Source organism: Salmo salar, chromosome 10 (assembly GCF_965601325.2).
Source record: "Salmo salar chromosome 10, fSalSal1, whole genome shotgun sequence".
Lineage (NCBI taxonomy): Eukaryota > Metazoa > Chordata > Actinopteri > Salmoniformes > Salmonidae > Salmo > Salmo salar.
Genome location: NC_138300.1, coordinates 58,537,006 through 58,561,525, shown reverse-complemented (window position 1 = coordinate 58,561,525; position 24,520 = coordinate 58,537,006). Strand labels below are relative to the sequence as shown.

Below are 24,520 nucleotides of genomic sequence, written 5' to 3'. Positions count from 1 at the left end.
GTCTATAATAACACCATTACAGGACTAGTTAAACAGATCAACTATTGTCTGGTTTAGTTTAATAACACTATTACAGGACTAGTTAAATAGATCAACTATTGTCTATAATAACACCATTACAGGACTAGTTAAATAGATCAACTATTGTCTGGTTTAGTTTAATAACACCATTACAGGACTAGTTAAATAGATCAACTATTGTCTGGTTTAGTTTAATAACACCATTACAGGACTAGTTAAATTGATCAACTATTGTCTATAATAACACCATTACAGGACTAGTTAAATAGATCAACTATTGTCTGGTTTAGTTTAATAACACCATTACAGGACTAGTTAAATAGATCAACTATTGTCTATAATAACACCATTACCTGACCAGGTAAACAGATCAACTATTGTCTGGTTTAGTTTAATAACACCATTACAGGACTAGTTAAGAAGATCAACTATTGTCTGGTTTAGTTTAATAACACCATTACAGGACTAGTTAAACAGATCAACTATTGTCTATAATAACACCATTACAGGACTAGTTAAACAGATCAACTATTGTCTGGTTTAGTTTCATAACACTATTACAGGACTAGTTAAATAGATCAACTATTGTCTAGAATAACACCATTACAGGACTAGTTAAATAGATCAACTATTGTCTGGTTTAGTTCAATAACACCATTACAGGACTAGTTAAATAGATCAACTATTGTCTGGTTTAGTTTAATAACACCATTACAGGACTAGTTAAATAGATCAACTATTGTCTATAATAACACCATTACAGGACTAGTTAGATGTCTGGTTTAGTTTTATAACACCATTACAGGACTAGTTAAACAGATCAACTATTGTCTATAATAACACCATTACAGGACAAGTTAGATGTCTGGTTTAGTTTAATAACACCATTACAGGCCTAGTTAAATAGATCAACTATTGTCTGGTTTAGTTTAATAACACCATTACAGGACTAGTTAAACAGATCAACTATTGTCTGGTTTAGTTTAATAAAACCATTACAGGACTAGTTAGATGTCTGGTTTAGTTTAATAACACCATTACAGGACTAGTTAAACAGATCAACTATTGTCTGGTTTAGTTTAATAAAACCATTACAGGACTAGTTAGATGTCTGGTTTAGTTTAATAACACCATTACAGGCCTAGTTAAATAGATCAACTATTGTCTATAATAACACTATTACAGGACTAGTTAAATAGATCAACTATTGTCTGGTTTAGTTTAATAACACCATTACAGGACTAGTTAAATAGATCAACTATTGTCTATAATAACACCATTACAGGACTAGTTAAACAGATCAACTATTGTCTGTTTTAGTTTAATAACACCATTACAGGACTAGTTAAATAGATCAACTATTGTCTGGTTTAGTTTAATAACACCATTACAGGACTAGTTAAACAGATCAACTACTGTCTGGTTTAGTTTAATAAAACCATTACAGGACTAGTTAGATGTCTGGTTTAGTTTAATAACACCATTACAGGACTAGTTAAATAGATCAACTATTGTCTATAATAACACCATTACCTGACCAGGTAAACAGATCAACTATTGTCTGGTTTAGTTTAATAACACCATTACAGGACTAGTTAAGAAGATCAACTATTGTCTGGTTTAGTTTAATAACACCATTACAGGACTAGCTAAACAGATCAACTATTGTCTGGTTTAGTTTAATAAAACCATTACAGGACTAGTTAGATGTCTGGTTTAGTTTAATAACACCATTACAGGCCTAGTTAAATAGATCAACTATTGTCTGGTTTAGTTTAATAACACCATTACAGGACTAGTTAAACAGATCAACTATTGTCTGGTTTAGTTTAATAAAACCATTACAGGACTAGTTACATGTCTGGTTTAGTTTAATAACACCATTACAGGACTAGTTAAACATATCAACTATTGTCTGTTTTAGTTTAATAACACCATTACAGGACTAGTTAAATTGATCAACTATTGTCTATAATAACACCATTACAGGACTAATTAAACAGATCAACTATTGTCTGGTTTAGTTTAATAACACCATTACAGGACTAGTTAAACAGATCAACTATTGTCTATAATAACACCATTACAGGACTAGTTAAATAGATCAACTATTGTCTATAATAACACCATTACCTGACCAGGTAAACAGATCAACTATTGTCTGGTTTAGTTTAATAACACCTTTACAGGACTAGTTAAGAAGATCAACTATTGTCTGGTTTAGTTTAATAACACCATTACAGGACTAGTTAAACAGATCAACTATTGTCTATAATAACACCATTACAGGACTAGTTAAATAGATCAACTATTGTCTATAATAACACCATTACCTGACCAGGTAAACAGATCAACTATTGTCTGGTTTAGTTTAATAACACAATTACAGGACTAGGTAGATGTCTGGTTTAGTTTAATAACACCATTACAGGACTAGTTAAATTGATCAACTATTGTCTATAATAACACCATTACAGGACTAGTTAAATAGATCAACTATTGTCTATAATAACACCATTACAGGACTAGTTAAACAGATCAACTATTGTCTATAATAACACCATTACAGGACTAGTTAAACAGATCAACTATTGTCTGGTTTAGTTTCATAACACTATTACAGGACTAGTTAAATAGATCAACTATTGTCTAGAATAACACCATTACAGGACTAGTTAAATAGATCAACTATTGTCTGATTTAGTTCAATAACACCATTACAGGACTAGTTAAATAGATCAACTATTGTCTGGTTTAGTTTAATAACACCATTACAGGACTAGTTAAATAGATCAACTATTGTCTATAATAACACCATTACAGGACTAGTTAGATGTCTGGTTTAGTTTTATAACACCATTACAGGACTAGTTAAACAGATCAACTATTGTCTATAATAACACCATTACAGGACTAGTTAAATAGATCAACTATTGTCTATAATAACACCATTACCTGACCAGGTAAACAGATCAACTATTGTCTGGTTTAGTTTAATAACACCATTACAGGACTAGTTAAGAAGATCAACTATTGTCTGGTTTAGTTTAATAACACCATTACAGGACTAGTTAAACAGATCAACTATTGTCTATAATAACACCATTACAGGACTAGTTAAATAGATCAACTATTGTCTATAATAACACCATTACCTGACCAGGTAAACAGATCAACTATTGTCTGGTTTAGTTTAATAACACAATTACAGGACTAGGTAGATGTCTGGTTTAGTTTAATAACACCATTACAGGACTAGTTAAATTGATCAACTATTGTCTATAATAACACCATTACAGGACTAGTTAAACAGATCAACTATTGTCTGTTTTAGTTTAATAACACCATTACAGGACTAGTTAAATAGATCAACTATTGTCTATAATAACACCATTACAGGACTAGTTAAACAGATCAACTATTGTCTGGTTTAGTTTCATAACACTATTACAGGACTAGTTAAATAGATCAACTATTGTCTAGAATAACACCATTACAGGACTAGTTAAATAGATCAACTATTGTCTGGTTTAGTTCAATAACACCATTACAGGACTAGTTAAATAGATCAACTATTGTCTGGTTTAGTTTAATAACACCATTACAGGACTAGTTAAATAGATCAACTATTGTCTATAATAACACCATTACAGGACTAGTTAGATGTCTGGTTTAGTTTTATAACACCATTACAGGACTAGTTAAACAGATCAACTATTGTCTATAATAACACCATTACAGGACAAGTTAGATGTCTGGTTTAGTTTAATAACACCATTACAGGACTAGTTAAGAAGATCAACTATTGTCTGGTTTAGTTTAATAACACCATTACAGGACTAGCTAAACAGATCAACTATTGTCTGGTTTAGTTTAATAAAACCATTACAGGACTAGTAAGATGTCTGGTTTAGTTTAATAACACCATTACAGGCCTAGTTAAATAGATCAACTATTGTCTGGTTTAGTTTAATAACACCATTACAGGACTAGTTAAACAGATCAACTATTGTCTGGTTTAGTTTAATAAAACCATTACAGGACTAGTTACATGTCTGGTTTAGTTTAATAACACCATTACAGGACTAGTTAAACATATCAACTATTGTCTGTTTTAGTTTAATAACACCATTACAGGACTAGTTAAATTGATCAACTATTGTCTATAATAACACCATTACAGGACTAATTAAACAGATCAACTATTGTCTGGTTTAGTTTAATAACACCATTACAGGACTAGTTAAACAGATCAACTATTGTCTATAATAACACCATTACAGGACTAGTTAAATAGATCAACTATTGTCTATAATAACACCATTACCTGACCAGGTAAACAGATCAACTATTGTCTGGTTTAGTTTAATAACACCTTTACAGGACTAGTTAAGAAGATCAACTATTGTCTGGTTTAGTTTAATAACACCATTACAGGACTAGTTAAACAGATCAACTATTGTCTATAATAACACCATTACAGGACTAGTTAAATAGATCAACTCTTGTCTATAATAACACCATTACCTGACCAGGTAAACAGATCAACTATTGTCTGGTTTAGTTTAATAACACCATTACAGGACTAGTTAAGAAGATCAACTATTGTCTGGTTTAGTTTAATAACACCATTACAGGACTAGTTAAACAGATCAACTATTGTCTATAATAACACCATTACAGGACTAGTTAAATAGATCAACTATTGTCTATAATAACACCATTACAGGACTAGTTAAACAGATCAACTATTGTCTGGTTTAGTTTAATAACACTATTACAGGACTAGTTAAATAGATCAACTATTGTCTATAATAACACCATTACAGGACTAGTTAAATAGATCAACTATTGTCTGGTTTAGTTTAATAACACCATTACAGGACTAGTTAAATAGATCAACTATTGTCTGGTTTAGTTTAATAACACCATTACAGGACTAGTTAAATTGATCAACTATTGTCTATAATAACACCATTACAGGACTAGTTAAATAGATCAACTATTGTCTGGTTTAGTTTAATAACACCATTACAGGACTAGTTAAATAGATCAACTATTGTCTATAATAACACCATTACAGGACTAGTTAAACAGATCAACTATTGTCTGTTTTAGTTTAATAACACCATTACAGGACTAGTTAAATAGATCAACTATTGTCTATAATAACACCATTACAGGACTAGTTAAATAGATCAACTATTGTCTGGTTTAGTTTCATAACACTATTACAGGACTAGTTAAATAGATCAACTATTGTCTAGAATAACACCATTACAGGACTAGTTAAATAGATCAACTATTGTCTGGTTTAGTTCAATAACACCATTACAGGACTAGTTAAATAGATCAACTATTGTCTGGTTTAGTTTAATAACACCATTACAGGACTAGTTAAATAGATCAACTATTGTCTATAATAACACCATTACAGGACTAGTTAGATGTCTGGTTTAGTTTTATAACACCATTACAGGACTAGTTAAACAGATCAACTATTGTCTATAATAACACCATTACAGGACAAGTTAGATGTCTGGTTTAGTTTAATAACACCATTACAGGCCTAGTTAAATAGATCAACTATTGTCTGGTTTAGTTTAATAACACCATTACAGGACTAGTTAAACAGATCAACTATTGTCTGGTTTAGTTTAATAAAACCATTACAGGACTAGTTAGATGTCTGGTTTAGTTTAATAACACCATTACAGGACTAGTTAAACAGATCAACTATTGTCTGGTTTAGTTTAATAAAACCATTACAGGACTAGTTAGATGTCTGGTTTAGTTTAATAACACCATTACAGGCCTAGTTAAATAGATCAACTATTGTCTATAATAACACTATTACAGGACTAGTTAAATAGATCAACTATTGTCTGGTTTAGTTTAATAACACCATTACAGGACTAGTTAAATAGATCAACTATTGTCTATAATAACACCATTACAGGACTAGTTAAACAGATCAACTATTGTCTGTTTTAGTTTAATAACACCATTACAGGACTAGTTAAATAGATCAACTACTGTCTGGTTTAGTTTAATAAAACCATTACAGGACTAGTTAGATGTCTGGTTTAGTTTAATAACACCATTACAGGACTAGTTAAACATATCAACTATTGTCTGTTTTAGTTTAATAACACCATTACAGGACTAGTTAAATAGATCAACTATTGTCTATAATAACACCATTACCTGACCAGGTAAACAGATCAACTATTGTCTGGTTTAGTTTAATAACACCATTACAGGACTAGTTAAGAAGATCAACTATTGTCTGGTTTAGTTTAATAACACCATTACAGGACTAGCTAAACAGATCAACTATTGTCTGGTTTAGTTTAATAACACCATTACAGGACTAGTTAAATAGATCAACTATTGTCTATAATAACACCATTACAGGACTAGTTAAACAGATCAACTATTGTCTGGTTTAGTTTCATAACACTATTACAGGACTAGTTAAATAGATCAACTATTGTCTAGAATAACACCATTACAGGACTAGTTAAATAGATCAACTATTGTCTGGTTTAGTTCAATAACACCATTACAGGACTAGTTAAATAGATCAACTATTGTCTGGTTTAGTTTAATAACACCATTACAGGACTAGTTAAATAGATCAACTATTGTCTATAATAACACCATTACAGGACTAGTTAGATGTCTGGTTTAGTTTAATAACACCATTACAGGCCTAGTTAAATAGATCAACTATTGTCTGGTTTAGTTTAATAACACCATTACAGGACTAGTTAAACAGATCAACTATTGTCTGGTTTAGTTTAATAAAACCATTACAGGACTAGTTACATGTCTGGTTTAGTTTAATAACACCATTACAGGACTAGTTAAACATATCAACTATTGTCTGTTTTAGTTTAATAACACCATTACAGGACTAGTTAAATTGATCAACTATTGTCTATAATAACACCATTACAGGACTAATTAAACAGATCAACTATTGTCTGGTTTAGTTTAATAACACCATTACAGGACTAGTTAAACAGATCAACTATTGTCTATAATAACACCATTACAGGACTAGTTAAACAGATCAACTATTGTCTATAATAACACCATTACCTGACCAGGTAAACAGATCAACTATTGTCTGGTTTAGTTTAATAACACCTTTACAGGACTAGTTAAGAAGATCAACTATTGTCTGGTTTAGTTTAATAACACCATTACAGGACTAGTTAAACAGATCAACTATTGTCTATAATAACACCATTACAGGACTAGTTAAATAGATCAACTATTGTCTATAATAACACCATTACCTGACCAGGTAAACAGATCAACTATTGTCTGGTTTAGTTTAATAACACCATTACAGGACTAGTTAAGAAGATCAACTATTGTCTGGTTTAGTTTAATAACACCATTACAGGACTAGTTAAACAGATCAACTATTGTCTATAATAACACCATTACAGGACTAGTTAAATAGATCAACTTTTGTCTATAATAACACCATTACCTGACCAGGTAAACAGATCAACTATTGTCTGGTTTAGTTTAATAACACAATTACAGGACTAGGTAGATGTCTGGTTTAGTTTAATAACACCATTACAGGACTAGTTAAATTGATCAACTATTGTCTATAATAACACCATTACAGGACTAGTTAAACAGATCAACTATTGTCTGTTTTAGTTTAATAACACCATTACAGGACTAGTTAAATAGATCAACTATTGTCTATAATAACACCATTACAGGACTAGTTAAACAGATCAACTATTGTCTGGTTTAGTTTCATAACACTATTACAGGACTAGTTAAATAGATCAACTATTGTCTAGAATAACACCATTACAGGACTAGTTAAATAGATCAACTATTGTCTGGTTTAGTTCAATAACACCATTACAGGACTAGTTAAATAGATCAACTATTGTCTGGTTTAGTTTAATAACACCATTACAGGACTAGTTAAATAGATCAACTATTGTCTATAATAACACCATTACAGGACTAGTTAGATGTCTGGTTTAGTTTTATAACACCATTACAGGACTAGTTAAACAGATCAACTATTGTCTATAATAACACCATTACAGGACAAGTTAGATGTCTGGTTTAGTTTAATAACACCATTACAGGCCTAGTTAAATAGATCAACTATTGTCTGGTTTAGTTTAATAACACCATTACAGGACTAGTTAAACAGATCAACTATTGTCTGGTTTAGTTTAATAAAACCATTACAGGACTAGTTAGATGTCTGGTTTAGTTTAATAACACCATTACAGGACTAGTTAAACAGATCAACTATTGTCTGGTTTAGTTTAATAAAACCATTACAGGACTAGTTAGATGTCTGGTTTAGTTTAATAACACCATTACAGGCCTAGTTAAATAGATCAACTATTGTCTATAATAACACTATTACAGGACTAGTTAAATAGATCAACTATTGTCTGGTTTAGTTTAATAACACCATTACAGGACTAGTTAAATAGATCAACTATTGTCTATAATAACACCATCAACTATTGTCTGTTTTAGTTTAATAACACCATTACAGGACTAGTTAAATAGATCAACTATTGTCTGGTTTAGTTTAATAACACCATTACAGGACTAGTTAAACAGATCAACTACTGTCTGGTTTAGTTTAATAAAACCATTACAGGACTAGTTAGATGTCTGGTTTAGTTTAATAACACCATTACAGGCCTAGTTAAATAGATCAACTATTGTCTATAATAACACCATTACCTGACCAGGTAAACAGATCAACTATTGTCTGGTTTAGATAATAACACCATTACAGGACTAGTTAAGAAGATCAACTATTGTCTGGTTTAGTTTAATAACACCATTACAGGACTAGTTAAACAGATCAACTATTGTCTATAATAACACCATTACAGGACTAGTTAAATAGATCAACTATTGTCTATAATAACACCATTACCTGACCAGGTAAACAGATCAACTATTGTCTGGTTTAGTTTAATAACACCATTACAGGACTAGTTAAACAGATCAACTATTGTCTATAATAACACCATTACAGGACTAGTTAAATAGATCAACTATTGTCTATAATAACACCATTACCTGACCAGGTAAACAGATCAACTATTGTCTGGTTTAGTTTAATAACACCATTACAGGACTAGTTAAGAAGATCAAAAATTGTCTGGTTTAGTTTAATAACACCATTACATGACTAGTTAAACAGATCAACTATTGTCTGGTTTAGTTTAATAAAACCATTACAGGACTAGTTAGATGTCTGGTTTAGTTTAATAACACCATTACAGGCCTAGTTAAATAGATCAACTATTGTCTGGTTTAGTTTAATAACACCATTACAGGACTAGTTAAACAGATCAACTATTGTCTGGTTTAGTTTAATAAAACCATTACAGGACTAGTTACATGTCTGGTTTAGTTTAATAACACCATTACAGGACTAGTTAAACATATCAACTATTGTCTGTTTTAGTTTAATAACACCAATACAGGACTAGTTAAATTGATCAACTATTGTCTATAATAACACCATTACAGGACTAATTAAACAGATCAACTATTGTCTGGTTTAGTTTAATAACACCATTACAGGACTAGTTAAACAGATCAACTATTGTCTATAATAACACCATTACAGGACTAGTTAAATAGATCAACTATTGTCTATAATAACACCATTACCTGACCAGGTAAACAGATCAACTATTGTCTGGTTTAGTTTAATAACACCATTACAGGACTAGTTAAGAAGATCAACTATTGTCTGGTTTAGTTTAATAACACCATTACAGGACTAGTTAAACAGATCAACTATTGTCTATAATAACACCATTACAGGACTAGTTAAATAGATCAACTATTGTCTATATAACACCATTACCTGACCAGGTAAACAGATCAACTATTGTCTGGTTTAGTTTAATAACACAATTACAGGACTAGTTAGATGTCTGTTTTAGTTTAATAACACCATTACAGGACTAGTTAAACAGATCAACTATTGTCTGGTTTAGTTTAATAACACCATTACAGGACTAGTTAAATTGATCAACTATTGTCTATAATAACACCATTACAGGACTAGTTAAACAGATCAACTATTGTCTGGTTTAGTTTAATAACACTATTACAGGACTAGTTAAATAGATCAACTATTGTCTATAATAACACCATTACAGGACTAGTTAAATAGATCAACTATTGTCTGGTTTAGTTTAATAACACCATTACAGGACTAGTTAAATAGATCAACTATTGTCTATAATAACACCATTACAGGACTAGTTAAACAGATCAACTATTGTCTGGTTTAGTTTCATAACACTATTACAGGACTAGTTAAATAGATCAATTATTGTCTAGAATAACACCATTACAGGACTAGTTAAATAGATCAACTATTGTCTGGTTTAGTTCAATAACACCATTACAGGACTAGTTAAATAGATCAACTATTGTCTGGTTTAGTTTAATAACACCATTACAGGACTAGTTAAATAGATCAACTATTGTCTATAATAACACCATTACAGGACTAGTTAGATGTCTGGTTTAGTTTAATAACACCATTACAGGACTAGTTAAACAGATCAACTATTGTCTATAATAACACCATTACAGGACAAGTTAGATGTCTGGTTTAGTTTAATAACACCATTACAGGCCTAGTTAAATAGATCAACTATTGTCTGGTTTAGTTTAATAACACCATTACAGGACTAGTTAAACAGATCAACTATTGTCTGGTTTAGTTTAATAAAACCATTACAGGACTAGTTAGATGTCTGGTTTAGTTTAATAACACCATTACAGGACTAGTTAAACAGATCAACTATTGTCTGGTTTAGTTTAATAAAACCATTACAGGACTAGTTAGATGTCTGGTTTAGTTTAATAACACCATTACAGGCCTAGTTAAATAGATCAACTATTGTCTATAATAACACTATTACAGGACTAGTTAAATAGATCAACTATTGTCTGGTTTAGTTTAATAACACCATTACAGGACTAGTTAAATAGATCAACTATTGTCTATAATAACACCATTACAGGACTAGTTAAACAGATCAACTATTGTCTGTTTTAGTTTAATAACACCATTACAGGACTAGTTAAATAGATCAACTATTGTCTGGTTTAGTTTAATAACACCATTACAGGACTAGTTAAACATATCAACTATTGTCTGTTTTAGTTTAATAACACCATTACAGGACTAGTTAAATTGATCAACTATTGTCTATAATAACACCATTACAGGACTAGTTAAACAGATCAACTATTGTCTGGTTTAGTTTAATAACACCATTACAGGACTAGTTAAACAGATCAACTATTGTCTATAATAACATCATTACAGGACTAGTTAAATAGATCAACTATTGTCTATAATAACACCATTACCTGACCAGGTAAACATATCAACTATTGTCTGGTTTAGTTTAATAACACCATTACAGGACTAGTTAAGAAGATCAACTATTGTCTGGTTTAGTTTAATAACACCATTACAGGACTAGTTAAACAGATCAACTATTGTCTATAATAACACCATTACAGGACTAGTTAAATAGATCAACTATTGTCTATAATAACACCATTACCTGACCAGGTAAACAGATCAACTATTGTCTGGTTTAGTTTAATAACACCATTACAGGACTAGTTAAGAAAATCAACTATTGTCTGGTTTAGTTTAATAACACCATTACAGGACTAGTTAAACAGATCAACTATTGTCTATAATAACACCATTACAGGACTAGTTAACCTGTTGGGTCTAGGGGGCAGCATTTGCACGTCTGGATAAAAAAAAATTACCCGATTTAATCTGGTTACTAATCCTACCCAGTAACTAGAATATGCATATACTTATTATATATGGATAGAAAACACTCTAAAGTTTCCAAAACTGTTTGAATGGTGTCTGTGAGTATAACAGAACTCATTTGGCAGGCAAAACCCTGAGACATTTTCTGACAGGAAGTGGATACCTGATGTGTTGTATTGACTTTAAACCTATCCCATTGAAAAACACAGGGGTTTAGGAATATTTTGGCACTTCCTATTGCTTCCACTAGATGTCACCAGCCTTTACAAAGTGTTTTGAGTCTTCTGGAGGGAGATCTGACCGAACAAGAGCCATGGAACGGTGATGTCCCATTAGACACCTGGCGCGCTAGTTCATGTTGGGTACCCTCGTTCCAATACGTTATAAAAGAGTATGCATTCGTCCACCTTGAATATTATTCATGTTCTGGTTAAAAAAGGCCCTAATGATTTATGCTATACAACGTTTGACATGTTTGAACGAACGGAAATATATTTTTTCCCCTCGTTCATGACGAGAAGTCCGGCTGGCTTACATCATGTGCTAACGAGACGGAGATTTTTGGACATAAATGATGAGCTTTTTTGAACAAAACTACATTCGTTATGGACCTGTGATACCTGGAAGTGACATCTGATGAAGAGAATCAAAGGTAATGGATTATTTACATAGTATTTTCGATTTTAGATCTCCCCAACATGACGTCTAGTCTGTATCGCAACGCGTATTTTTCTGGGCGCAGTGCTCAGATTATTGCAAAGTGTGATTTCCCAGTAAGGTTATTTTTAAATCTGGCAAGTTGATTGCTTTCAAGAGATGTAAATCTATAATTCTTTAAATGACAATATAATATTTTACCAATGTTTTCTAATTTTAATTATTTAATTTCTGACGCTGACTTGACTGCCGGTTATTGGAGGGAAACGATTTCCTCAACATCAATGCCATAGTAAAACGCTGTTTTTGGATATAAATATGAACTTGATAGAACTAAAAATGCATGCATTGTCTAACATAATGTCCTAGGAGTGTCATCTGATGGAGATTGTAAAAGGTTAGTGCATCATTTTAGCTGGTTTTATGGTTTTGGTGACCCTGTCTTTGACTTGACAAAACATTACACACAACTCTTGTAAATGTACTGTCCTAACATACTCTAAATTTATGCTTTCGCCGTAAAACCTTTTTGAAATCGTAAAACGTGGTTAGATTAAGGAGATGTTTATCTTTCAAATGGTGTAACATAGTTGTATTTTTGAAAAATTTGAATTTTGACATTTATTTGGATTCAAATTTGCCGCTCTTGAAATGCACCTGCTGTTGATGGAGTGCACCACGGGTGGCACGCTAGCGTCCCACCTAGCCCCAAGAGGTTAAATAGATCAACTATTGTCTATAATAACACCATTACCTGACCAGGTAAACAGATCAACTATTGTCTGGTTTAGTTTAATAACACAATTACAGGACTAGTTAGATGTCTGGTTTAGTTTAATAACACCATTACAGGACTAGTTAAACAGATCAACTATTGTCTGGTTTAGTTTAATAACACCATTACAGGACTAGTTAAATTGATCAACTATTGTCTGGTTTAGTTTAATAACACCATTACAGGACTAGTTAAATAGATCAACTATTGTCTGGTTTAGTTTAATAACACCATTACAGGACTAGTTAAATTGATCAACTATTGTCTATAATAACACCATTACAGGACTAGTTAAATAGATCAACTATTGTCTGGTTTAGTTTAATAACACCATTACAGGACTAGTTAAATAGATCAACTATTGTCTGGTTTAGTTTAATAACACCATTACAGGACTAGTTAAATAGATCAACTATTGTCTATAATAACACCATTACAGGACTAGTTAAACAGATCAACTATTGTCTGGTTTAGTTTAATAACACCATTACAGGACTAGTTAAACAGATCAACTATTGTCTATAATAACACCATTACAGGACTAGTTAAATAGATCAACTATTGTCTATAATAACACCATTACCTGACCAGGTAAACAGATCAACTATTGTCTGGTTTAGTTTAATAACACAATTACAGGACTAGTTAGATGTCTGGTTTAGTTTAATAACACCATTACAGGACTAGTTAAACAGATCAACTATTGTCTGGTTTAGTTTAATAACACCATTACAGGACTAGTTAAATTGATCAACTATTGTCTGGTTTAGTTTAATAACACCATTACAGGACTAGTTAAATAGATCAACTATTGTCTGGTTTAGTTTAATAACACCATTACAGGACTAGTTAAATTGATCAACTATTGTCTATAATAACACCATTACAGGACTAGTTAAATAGATCAACTATTGTCTGGTTTAGTTTAATAACACCATTACAGGACTAGTTAAATAGATCAACTATTGTCTATAATAACACCATTACAGGACTAGTTAAACAGATCAACTATTGTCTGTTTTAGTTTAATAACACCATTACAGGACTAGTTAAATAGATCAACTATTGTCTGGTTTAGTTTAATAACACCATTACAGGACTAGTTAAATAGATCAACTATTGTCTATAATAACACCATTACAGGACTAGTTAAACAGATCAACTATTGTCTGGTTTAGTTTAATAACACCATTACAGGACTAGTTAAACAGATCAACTATTGTCTATAATAACACCATTACAGGACTAGTTAAATAGATCAACTATTGTCTATAATAACACCATTACCTGACCAGGTAAACAGATCAACTATTGTCTGGTTTAGTTTAATAACACCATTACAGGACTAGTTAAACAGATCAACTATTGTCTGGTTTAGTTTAATAACACCATTACAGGACTAGTTAAATTGATCAACTATTGTCTATAATAACGCCATTACAGGACTAGTTAAACAGATCAACTATTGTCTGGTTTAGTTTAATAACACCATTACAGGACTAGGTAAACAGATCAACTATTGTCTGGTTTAGTTTAATAACACCATTACAGGACTAGTTAGATGCCTGGTTTAGTTTAATAACACCATTACAGGACTAGTTAAACAGATCAACTATTGTCTGGTTTAGTTTAATAACACCATTACAGGACTAGTTAAACAGATCAACTATTGTCTGGTTTAGTTTAATAACACCATTACAGGACTAGTTAGATGTCTGGTTTAGTTTAATAACACCATTACAGGACTAGTTAAACAGATCAACTATTGTCTGGTTTAGCTTGATTAACAACATTACATGGCAGAAAGAGCAGTAGTGGAAAGTTCCATTGTAGAGGCTTTGAATGACTACCAGCATCTACAGTCGGCTTCACACCGCTGTCTGAGTTGAGCTCCACGCTGGTGCACATTACAGACCATTTCATTCCCTTCATCTGAACATCAGAATGTCAGCAACAGTCACGCATGTCAGTGCAGTGCACACAGCACAACACAGCATAACACAACACAGCATAACATAACACAGCATAACATAACACAGCATAACACAACACAACACAGCACAGCACAACACAACACAACACAACACAACACAACACAACACAACACAACACAACACAGCACAGCACAGCACAGCACAGCACAGCACAGCACAGCACAGCACAGCACAGCACAGCACAGCACAGCACAGCACAGCACAGCACAACATAACATAACATAACATAACATAACATAACATAACATAACACAGCACAGCACAGCACAGCACAGCACAACACAACACAGCACAGCACAACACAACACAGCAGCATAACACAACACAGCAGCATAACACAACACAGCAGCATAACACAGCAGCATAACACAGCAGCATAACACAGCACAGCAGCATAACACAGCACAGCAGCATAACACAGCAGCATAACACAGCAGCATAACACAGCAGCATAACACAGCACAGCAGCATAACACAGCAGCATAACACAGCACAGCAGCATAACACAGCACAGCATCATAACACAGCACAGCATAACACAGCACAGCATAACACAGCACAGCATAACACAGCACAGCATAACACAGCACAGCATAGCCAGACAGGGCATTACCTACCTTCTCACACTGCTACTCTACAGACCACGGTAAATGTTCCAAACCTTTACATTGGTTCTTGGAGACGTACAGTATATGAACCAGTGACATAGATCACTTTACTTCAAGACTTGACTGTGTAGGGTAAAGTTGCCCTAGATGCTAATCTTGGGTCAGTTCTGAATTTTCCCCACTAATTGTGAGAGTTAGGATTAGGGGTAGGGAAAGCTGTTCCGAGATCTGTAACTGGGGGAAAACTTAAGGCCAGAGCATTACATCACCTTGTCACACTTGTACTCTCCGTAGCGTAGTCCCCTGATGATCTGTCTGTAGATGAGATCTGTGCTGACGGAGTCCTCTTTACAGTCATGCCACGGGGTGAAGATCTCCTTTCTGTAGTAGAGTCTCCACGGGGCATGCTGCTCCTGCCCACCCTTCCGTTTCACTTCCTGTTCGCACTGGGAGATGGCGTCCATCACGTGCTCCCTTCCGCTGCCCAGCGACCACACCTGGAGGGGGTGGGACCAGACAGACACCTCATTGACATTACACTAAACACATAGCAACACTAAGAACCCTGTCACATTGGTCCACCAGACAGTTGCTCAATTCCAAATCGACCCCCAGTCTCTTGTCCCTAGACGCTCCTTTAGATTGGAAGAGGTTAGCAATATGGCCAAAATGTAATCCAACCTATCAGAAGGCAAAGGTGAAGCCGTGCCATATCGCTTACACTTTCGGATGTACAGGAGTGCCTAGGGGTCGAATTCAGGGTGTCTCAAATACTTTTCTGGAAGTAGAGGTCAGAGTAAAACAGGACGGGGGGTGGGGGGGGGGGCATGAATCCTACTGATAATATTACTGCTTACCTTTTCATAGAGAGCCACGTAAAGAGAGAACCCGAAGGTGTCTTTGAGGGAGACCTTCTCAGAGAGTAACTGGCAGATCTCCTTGGAGGTGGAGGAGGAGTCTACAGGCAGGCTGATGGTACGACCGTCCATCAGGGTCACAGACACCGCAATGGGCTTCTTAGACTTGGTCGCCTGTCAGTCACCACAAACACAGGTTAGAGGTCAAAGGTTGGAGAAGAGAAGAACTACAAAATAACTACAGACGGACGACAAAATAACTACAGAAGAACCAGAGAAGAACTAAAAAAGGTTAATAAAAAAATGGGATCGTTAAGAAACAAATCCCTAACTGAAACGCTTTTTTGTTTATTTATTTATTCATTCCTCTACAAAATTCAAATCACAGTGAAGTTATCACCAAACTACCGCTAACAGGTCCCGATCACCAAACTACCGCTAACAGGTCCCATGATCACCAAACTACCGCTAACAGGTCCCATGATCACCAAACTACCGCTAACAGGTTCCATGATCACCAAACTACCGCTAACAGGTCCCATGATCACCAAACTACCGCTAACAGGTCCCATGATCACCAAACTACCGCTAACAGGCCCCGATCACCAAACTACCGCTAACAGGCCCCGATCACCAAACTACCGCTAACAGGTCCCGATCACCAAACTACCACTAACAGGTCCCGATCACCAAACTACCACTAACAGGTCCCATGATCACCAAACTATCACTAACAGGTCCCATGATCACCAAACTACCGCTAACAGGTCCCATGATCACCAAACTACCGCTAACAGGCCCCGATCACCAAACTTCCGCTAACAGGCCCCGATCACCAAACTACCGCTAACAGGTCCCATGATCACCAAACTACCACTAACAGGCCCCGATCACCAAACTACCACTAACAGGTCCCATGATCACCAAACTACCACTAACAGGTCCCATGATCACCAAACTACCACTAACAGGTCCCATGATCACCAAACTACCACTAACAGGTCCCATGATCACCAAACTACCACTAACAGGTCCCATGATCACCAAGCTACCACTAACAGGCCCCGATCACCAAACTACCACTAACAGGTCCCGATCACCAAACTACCACTAACAGGTCCCATGGTCACCAAACTACCACTAACAGGCCCCGATCACCAAACTACCACTAACAGGTCCCATGGTCACCAAACTACCACTAACAGGTCCCGATCACCAAATGATTGCACAGTTGATATGCAACTATTGTCAATGGTGGAGGATGTCTGCTTCAATGCCCTGATGGCATATCTAGAACCAGACTACAAGATGTTGAAAAACCGTGACGACCCCGGCCAGAGAAAGTGTACAAAGAACGAGCTCTCCGACGTCGTACGTCTATGAACACGCTGTCATAAATCACTGCAACGAGTCATCACATTGATGAGAAGTGGGACAGGAAGTCCTACGTACTGACCACTGAGAACATGTAGGAGAGGCACACAGCAGAGAACCCTAAAACGGCATTAAATAGCATTGTCGCTGATTGGGTTGGGGACAGCAGTAAGTAGGTTATCATTTCAATGTATTAACGCTAAAATAAACGGCTGTTTAAACGTCAAGTGATATCCCTAGTTCCCTCTCACCTCTAGTTCCAGCCAGCTCGGAGGCTCTCCTCTAACCCCATTGGCTACGGTGCGTCTCAGTCTCTTGGCACAGTAGGGGGCGTAGCCCATCGGGCCGAAGCGGATAAAGCTCTGGAGGAACTGTAGGAAGGGAGAGAGAGAGAGATCAGTCAATGTAGGATCTTATTCATCTAGACTATATCATGCATGGGTCCATTCAGAGTTGTGATAAGCGTGGGCCCATTCAGAGTTGTGATAAGCGTGGGCCCATTCAGAGTTGTGATAAGCGTGGGCCCATTCAGAGTTGTGATAAGCGTGGGTCCATTCAGAGTTGTGATAAGCGTGGGAAACTCAGACTTTGCGTAAATCATTCACTAACCTGGTTTCCATCCAACCTTTTTAAGCGAGTAAATTACAAATTGGATAAAAACAAGATGTCACGACGTGCCTAATGGAAACAGCAAATTTGTCTGTAAACTTTCCAACCAAATGTTTACAAAACAAAACGCGCTAGACAAGGTAAGATATGTCTGTGTCGGTAAAACTAGTAATGCGAGAAGTGGCGGTGGAAACGGCTTTATGCGGAAATATTGATATAATAACCATCATATCGACGTAAACTTGTGAGTTATATATTGAGTGGTCCTCCCACTACGACTTGGGAAAGCATGCAGTTTATTAGGCTACAGATTAAATAAGTTATGATGAACTTCACAGGGTGGCGAAACTGCACGGTGACGAGCTTCATGCTCCTTTCCAATTAATATCCAGGGTCTTATTCTGGAGAAACGATGATCGATGCTTGGCTTCCGTTTGACTAATGCAACCAATCTCACTTTTTTTTGTCCATCATAATCTCATAATTTAGGCTAGCCTACCCGCACTGAATATCTGCAAGGTGTTGGCTAGAACGCAGTGCCAAGACAAGAGTGGGCACATTCGCTATATAATGAAATGTTTCTTGTGACAAATTCATCAGTAGATTCTGAAAATGCGATGGAAACCCACTTAACTTGTATTTTATTTACGTAATTTAACCGTAAAAGTTATTTTTCTGTGCACTACGTCATCACGCACAGTCTTTTATCTGCGAGGACAGGAGGGAGGACCTACCTTGATGAAGCGTTCAGTGGGGGGGAAGATCCCCAGACAGATGGACAGAAGGATCCAACCTCGGTAGAAACTGCTGCGGTTCCCGTTCTCCTGCAGCTGCTTACAGATCTGACAATAGATCTCATCTCTACATGGAGAAAACAGAGGAACAGAGGGAGGGCAAAGAGAGAGGGAGATGAAACAGAGGGCAAAGAGAGAGGGAGAGGCAAGAGAGAGGGAGAGGCAAGAGAGAGGGAGAGGCAAGAGAGAGGCAAGAGAGAGGCAAGAGAGAGGGAGAGGAAAGAGAGAGGGAGAGGCAAGAGAGGGAGAGGAAAGAGAGAGGGAGAGGCAAGAGAGAAGGAGAGGATAGAGAGAGGGAGAGGATAGAGAGAGGCAAGAGAGGGAGAGGAAAGAGAGGGAGCGGATAGAGAGAGGCAAGAGAGGGAGAGGAAAGAGAGAGGGAGAGGCAAGAGAGAGGGAGAGGCAAGAGAGAAGGAGAGGATAGAGAGAGGCAAGAGAGAGGGAGAGGCAAGAGAGAAGGAGAGGATAGAGAGAGGCAAGAGAGAGGGAGAGGCAAGAGAGAGGGAGAGGCAAGAGAGAGGGAGATGATAGAGAGAGGGAGAGGATAGAGAGAGGGAGAGGAAAGAGAGGGCAAAGAGCAGCCAGAGCCACACACCTGAGGTCTCTTCTGACGATGGCGTAAGCCACGATGACGTGCAGCTTTTCCAGAGCAGTCATTGGTCGGTCGAGGGTGGGTCCCCCTCCTACCAGTATCTCGTCCTCCTCACTGATGGTCTGCACAGTGGGCGGCTTGGAAACCTCTTCTCCTTCCTCTGACTGGGGGACACAACACCATACACATCATAAAGATGACTCTATTGTTGCAGGCCGCCTCTCTGACCTCGAGGCTACCAGGCTGTCGCCCCCATTTTAATGTTGGTCTAGATATTGTGGTCACTGTTGTGGTTTTACTGGGCCTCTTGATCTGTGGAGCCTGGGCTCAGTCCTCAGTTTTAGTCCTAAATGGCACCCTATTCCCTATATAGTGCCCTACTTTTGACAAGGGCCCAATAGTGCACTATATAGGGAACCGGGTGCCATTTCAGACCCAGTCCTCAGTCTCACCTCCTCCTGGATGATAGAGGGTTTCCTCATGCCCCTAGAGGGAGAGGCTGGGACCTCTTCGGGGATGGAAGACGTCTTTCTACCCCCACTCAGCATGTTGGTGAACGTAGAACCCTTCCTGGCTCGGGGTGTTGCGTCTACAGCCGAGGAACCCTTCCGGTTCAGTATCACCTGAGGACCACAAGGGAAGTAAACGTTCAGGCTTTATTGGGGTGGTTTCCCGGACACAGATTAAGCTTAGTCCTGGTGTAAAAAAAAAGGGCCATTCCTTTCAGCCAATCAGCGTGCCAAAAATGGACGTTTGGACTGTGGGCCCTCCAGGTCAGAGGTTATAGTTGTAAACAGATGAAGAAGTTTATCAGTGTGTGTGTTAATGTTGGTGTGGTGAGCTAGAGAATAAAGCTCTGGAAATCACCTCGTCTGGCTTGGCAGACGCCTTGCGGTTCCGGGACAGCAGGTCTGTAAAGGTGGAACCCTTCCTCCCTTTAGGAGCAGGTTCCTCTGGTACTGTGGAGACCTTCCGGTTTTTCTGGTTCCTCAGAACCCTCTATAAAATACATTAATTCATTAAGCCTATACTGGAGACATGGTCAAAGGAGAACATTCACTGAAACTGTTGAGAAAAAGAGACGAAAAATAAAATGAAAATGCCGTCCCATCATTCTGCTGTTTTTCCTGTCCTACTTGAGCTAATCCCAGTGATACCCACCTGATCCAGGCCCACCATGTGGCTCAGCCTCCTGTCCTGTCTCAAGACTAGGTCCTGATCCAGGGAGCTGTTAGTCATGTTTGACCCCCTGAGGCCCCTGGCCCCCTGGCCCTGCACCAGCTTGGGCTCCGGCAGGTCCCCCATGAACCTCAGGATGATCCACCAGACTGTAATTGAGGCCTGCGGACAGAGAGAGACAACAACACAATGATGGATTGAGAATTTTTTTTTCTTCTGTGAACAATTTTGTATTTAAATTTTTTTATTTAATGTTCATAAAACAGATGATCGCGGTCAAATAAGGAAGGAGTTAAAGTAAGTGAAACGTACGGTATTTACTGTTATTAAACAATGATTCTTTTAAGAAACATTGAAAGCTGGGTTTAGGAAAGCCTCCGAAAGACTGAGTTCAGAAAACTTTTTGAATTTCACAACAATGAAGGACACTGTGACGGCACCGACAGTTTATTCAATGTACCGGTCACTTCGACAAGGCAAATTCTGTGCCAAGATGGGGGTTTCTATTGGGTGAGTTTTGCTAAAATTCTCTCATCATATTTTTTTTTTTTTTTTTAAATGGGATTTACCACAACATCTCCTTCGTCTTCGTGGTAGAGTAGTGGCTGTCTGAGCCTCTGGCGGATGTGTGTTGGCGTGGCGGCGCCCTGGAAGTACATGGAGGCAAACTTGGAGAAGGAATACTCATCCAGGTCGTCGTAGTCCTCCTCGGGGATGTCCTCTACCATGGGCAGGTCGTCCAGATCCACCTCCTCTGGTCTGGTCCGCTCTCCCTGCTTCTCCAGGTCCTGAAGAAGAAGAAACAGAGATCATGGATATTGTAACTGTGATGTCTCGTGAAACCTCGACTAAAACAGAATGTGGTTTAACAAGACTATGGGACTGTAGAATGGTATTACAAGGGTTGGAAGCATCATCAAAGGGGGGATGGACCACAGAGTAAAACAATCTAGAGGGTGCACTTGGGGACAAAAGACTGCGATAACAATGCAACATTTAAAAGCAGCACCTCTAGTTTTCTAAATCTGTAGGTTGGACTCATCAACACCTTCAGGGATGCTGCAATACCAGTATTTTACCACAATGCATCTTACTAGAATCTATTACAGAGGTCCTTAACCTTGAATCCAACAGGAGCTTGTCCCTCCTGCCCTCCCACCATATTGGGCAGGAACCCAAAGATGTCGTCCACCATTTCCTGTGCTGTGATTGATTCTGATTGGGTGCTGGCCTCCTTCTCTTTCTTCTGCCGGAGCACCTGGTCTAAACGTCTTTGCCTCTCCAGGGCTGCCAACTCTTCCTCACGACGCTCCTTAGCTGACAGGAACATCTAGGATGAACGGGAGTTCAGGAACACAGTCAATAACTGATTAACGAGTCAGTCAGATTTAATTATTGGTTGACTGAATCAGTCAATCAAGTTTCTCCTCACGATGCTGATCAGAAATAAATCAAAACAGTCAGTCAATCAGTCAACCAAGCTATTAAGCAATACATCTATCAAATGTATTTATAAAGCCCTTTTACAACAACAGTTGTCGCAAAGTGTTTTACAGTAACCCTGCCTAGACCCCCAAAGAGCAAGAACATATCTAACAGATATGACTACATTTATTATCAAGAAAGACATATATTTACTACTGTACAGTGAACATGTCGTCTTGAAAAGGTGAGGGTGGAAGAGACTGCTTATCTTACGTCTCTCTTCATCTTCTTCACATGTTTCCTGGCCAGCATTCCCCTGGAGTTAGCCTGCAAGAGGATCACCGCTTGTCTCTTCCTCTGCCACTCCTTCCTGGCCAGGTAACCCCGTGTCTGTGCCTGCAGCCGGACCGCAGCAACCCTCTTCTGCTGGTAGTGGTGCTGAAGCTGGCGGGCTCGGACCTTCGCCTGCAGACGAGCAAAACCCAGCTGGACCTGGAGGAGAGAAGGCCATAAACATGTTGTCTGTTTTATTCTAACAGGTTTGGCATATGTTTTCCTGTTAAACGTTCTTAACAGTCTTGTAATATGTTTTCGGTATGTTTATGTTCGTCATTATATATATTCTTTGATCTCTAAATGGAATACGTTAACAGCCAGTAACTCACCACTCTGTAGAGCTTTCTGCCTTTGTAGCCTCTCCAGTGTTTCTGAATGACCAGTGCAGAGGACTTCTGTCTCAGGAACTGTCTCCTGCAGAGTGACATATAGAAGACAAAGACATCTCAATGGACTGTTACATCACATGACTACAATAGCCTAACATCCACAACGGCACCCCTATTCCCTATATAATGCATTACTTTTGACCAGGGGTCATATGGGTCTATGTAGAGACAGTATATTCAGCTGCTTGGCCCTATATCATACCGATGTTTGTAGCCTCGCAGGACCCTCTGTATCAGAAGGGCTTTCTCATTCAACTCGTTCATTCTCTCCAGCTCCAGCATAGTGTCATGGAAGTCCTGAGAGGAATGGAAAGCTCAATCAATCAATCCATCCATCCATCCATCCATCCATCCAACCGTCCTACCATCCTACCGTTCCATCCATCGTTCAACCCTACCGTTCAATCCTACCGTTCCATCCATCGTTCCATCCATCGTTCCATCCATCGTTCCATCCATCGTTCAATCCATCGTTCAATCCATCGTTCAATCCATCCATCGTTCAATCCGTTCAATCCATCCATCCATCCATCGTTCAATCCATCCATCCATCCATCGTTCAATCCATCCATCCATCCATCGTTCAATCCATCCATCCATCCATCGTTCAATCCATCCATCCATCCATCGTTCAACCCATCCATCCATCCATCGTTCAATCCATCCATCCATCCATCGTTCAACCCATCCATCCATCCATCCATCGTTCAACCCATCCATCCATCCATCCATCCATCCATCGTTCAACCCATCCATCCATCCATCCATCCATCGTTCAACCCATCCATCCATCCATCCATCGTTCAACCCATCCATCCATCCATCCATCGTTCAACCCATCCATCCATCGTTCAAGCCATCCATCCATCGTTCAAGCCATCCATCCACCGTTCAAGCCATCCATCCACCGTTCAAGCCATCCATCCACCGTTCAAGCCATCCATCCACCGTTCAAGCCATCCATCCACCGTTCAAGCCATCCATCCACCGTTCAAGCCATCCATCCACCGTTCAAGCCATCCATCCACCGTTCAAGCCATCCGTTCAAGCCATCCGTTC

General features: G+C 37.5%; 1 protein-coding gene across 7 annotated transcripts in view; it reads right to left on the bottom strand.

Moving 5' to 3' along the window:
- The window catches only part of myo7ba (myosin VIIBa), a 152,293-nt gene that overhangs the window by 106,515 nt on the left and 21,258 nt on the right, over positions 1-24,520 (bottom strand). For all 7 annotated transcript variants that reach the window (XR_014379045.1, XM_045687978.2, XM_045687977.2 and 4 more), the window contains 13 exons: positions 23,664-23,758; positions 23,402-23,486; positions 23,010-23,228; positions 22,432-22,641; positions 21,881-22,099; positions 21,294-21,473; positions 21,000-21,131; positions 20,585-20,755; positions 20,136-20,296; positions 19,481-19,607; positions 18,389-18,508; positions 16,764-16,937; positions 16,176-16,403 (listed from right to left, as the gene is read on the bottom strand). Coding sequence is in view for 6 of the 7 variants with exons in the window: in XM_045687978.2 (XP_045543934.2) it covers positions 16,176-16,403; positions 16,764-16,937; positions 18,389-18,508; positions 19,481-19,607; positions 20,136-20,296; positions 20,585-20,755; positions 21,000-21,131; positions 21,294-21,473; positions 21,881-22,099; positions 22,432-22,641; positions 23,010-23,228; positions 23,402-23,486; positions 23,664-23,758 (2,121 nt within the window). In the remaining variant the exon portion in view is untranslated. The remainder of the gene's footprint in view (positions 1-16,175; positions 16,404-16,763; positions 16,938-18,388; positions 18,509-19,480; positions 19,608-20,135; positions 20,297-20,584; positions 20,756-20,999; positions 21,132-21,293; positions 21,474-21,880; positions 22,100-22,431; positions 22,642-23,009; positions 23,229-23,401; positions 23,487-23,663; positions 23,759-24,520) is intronic.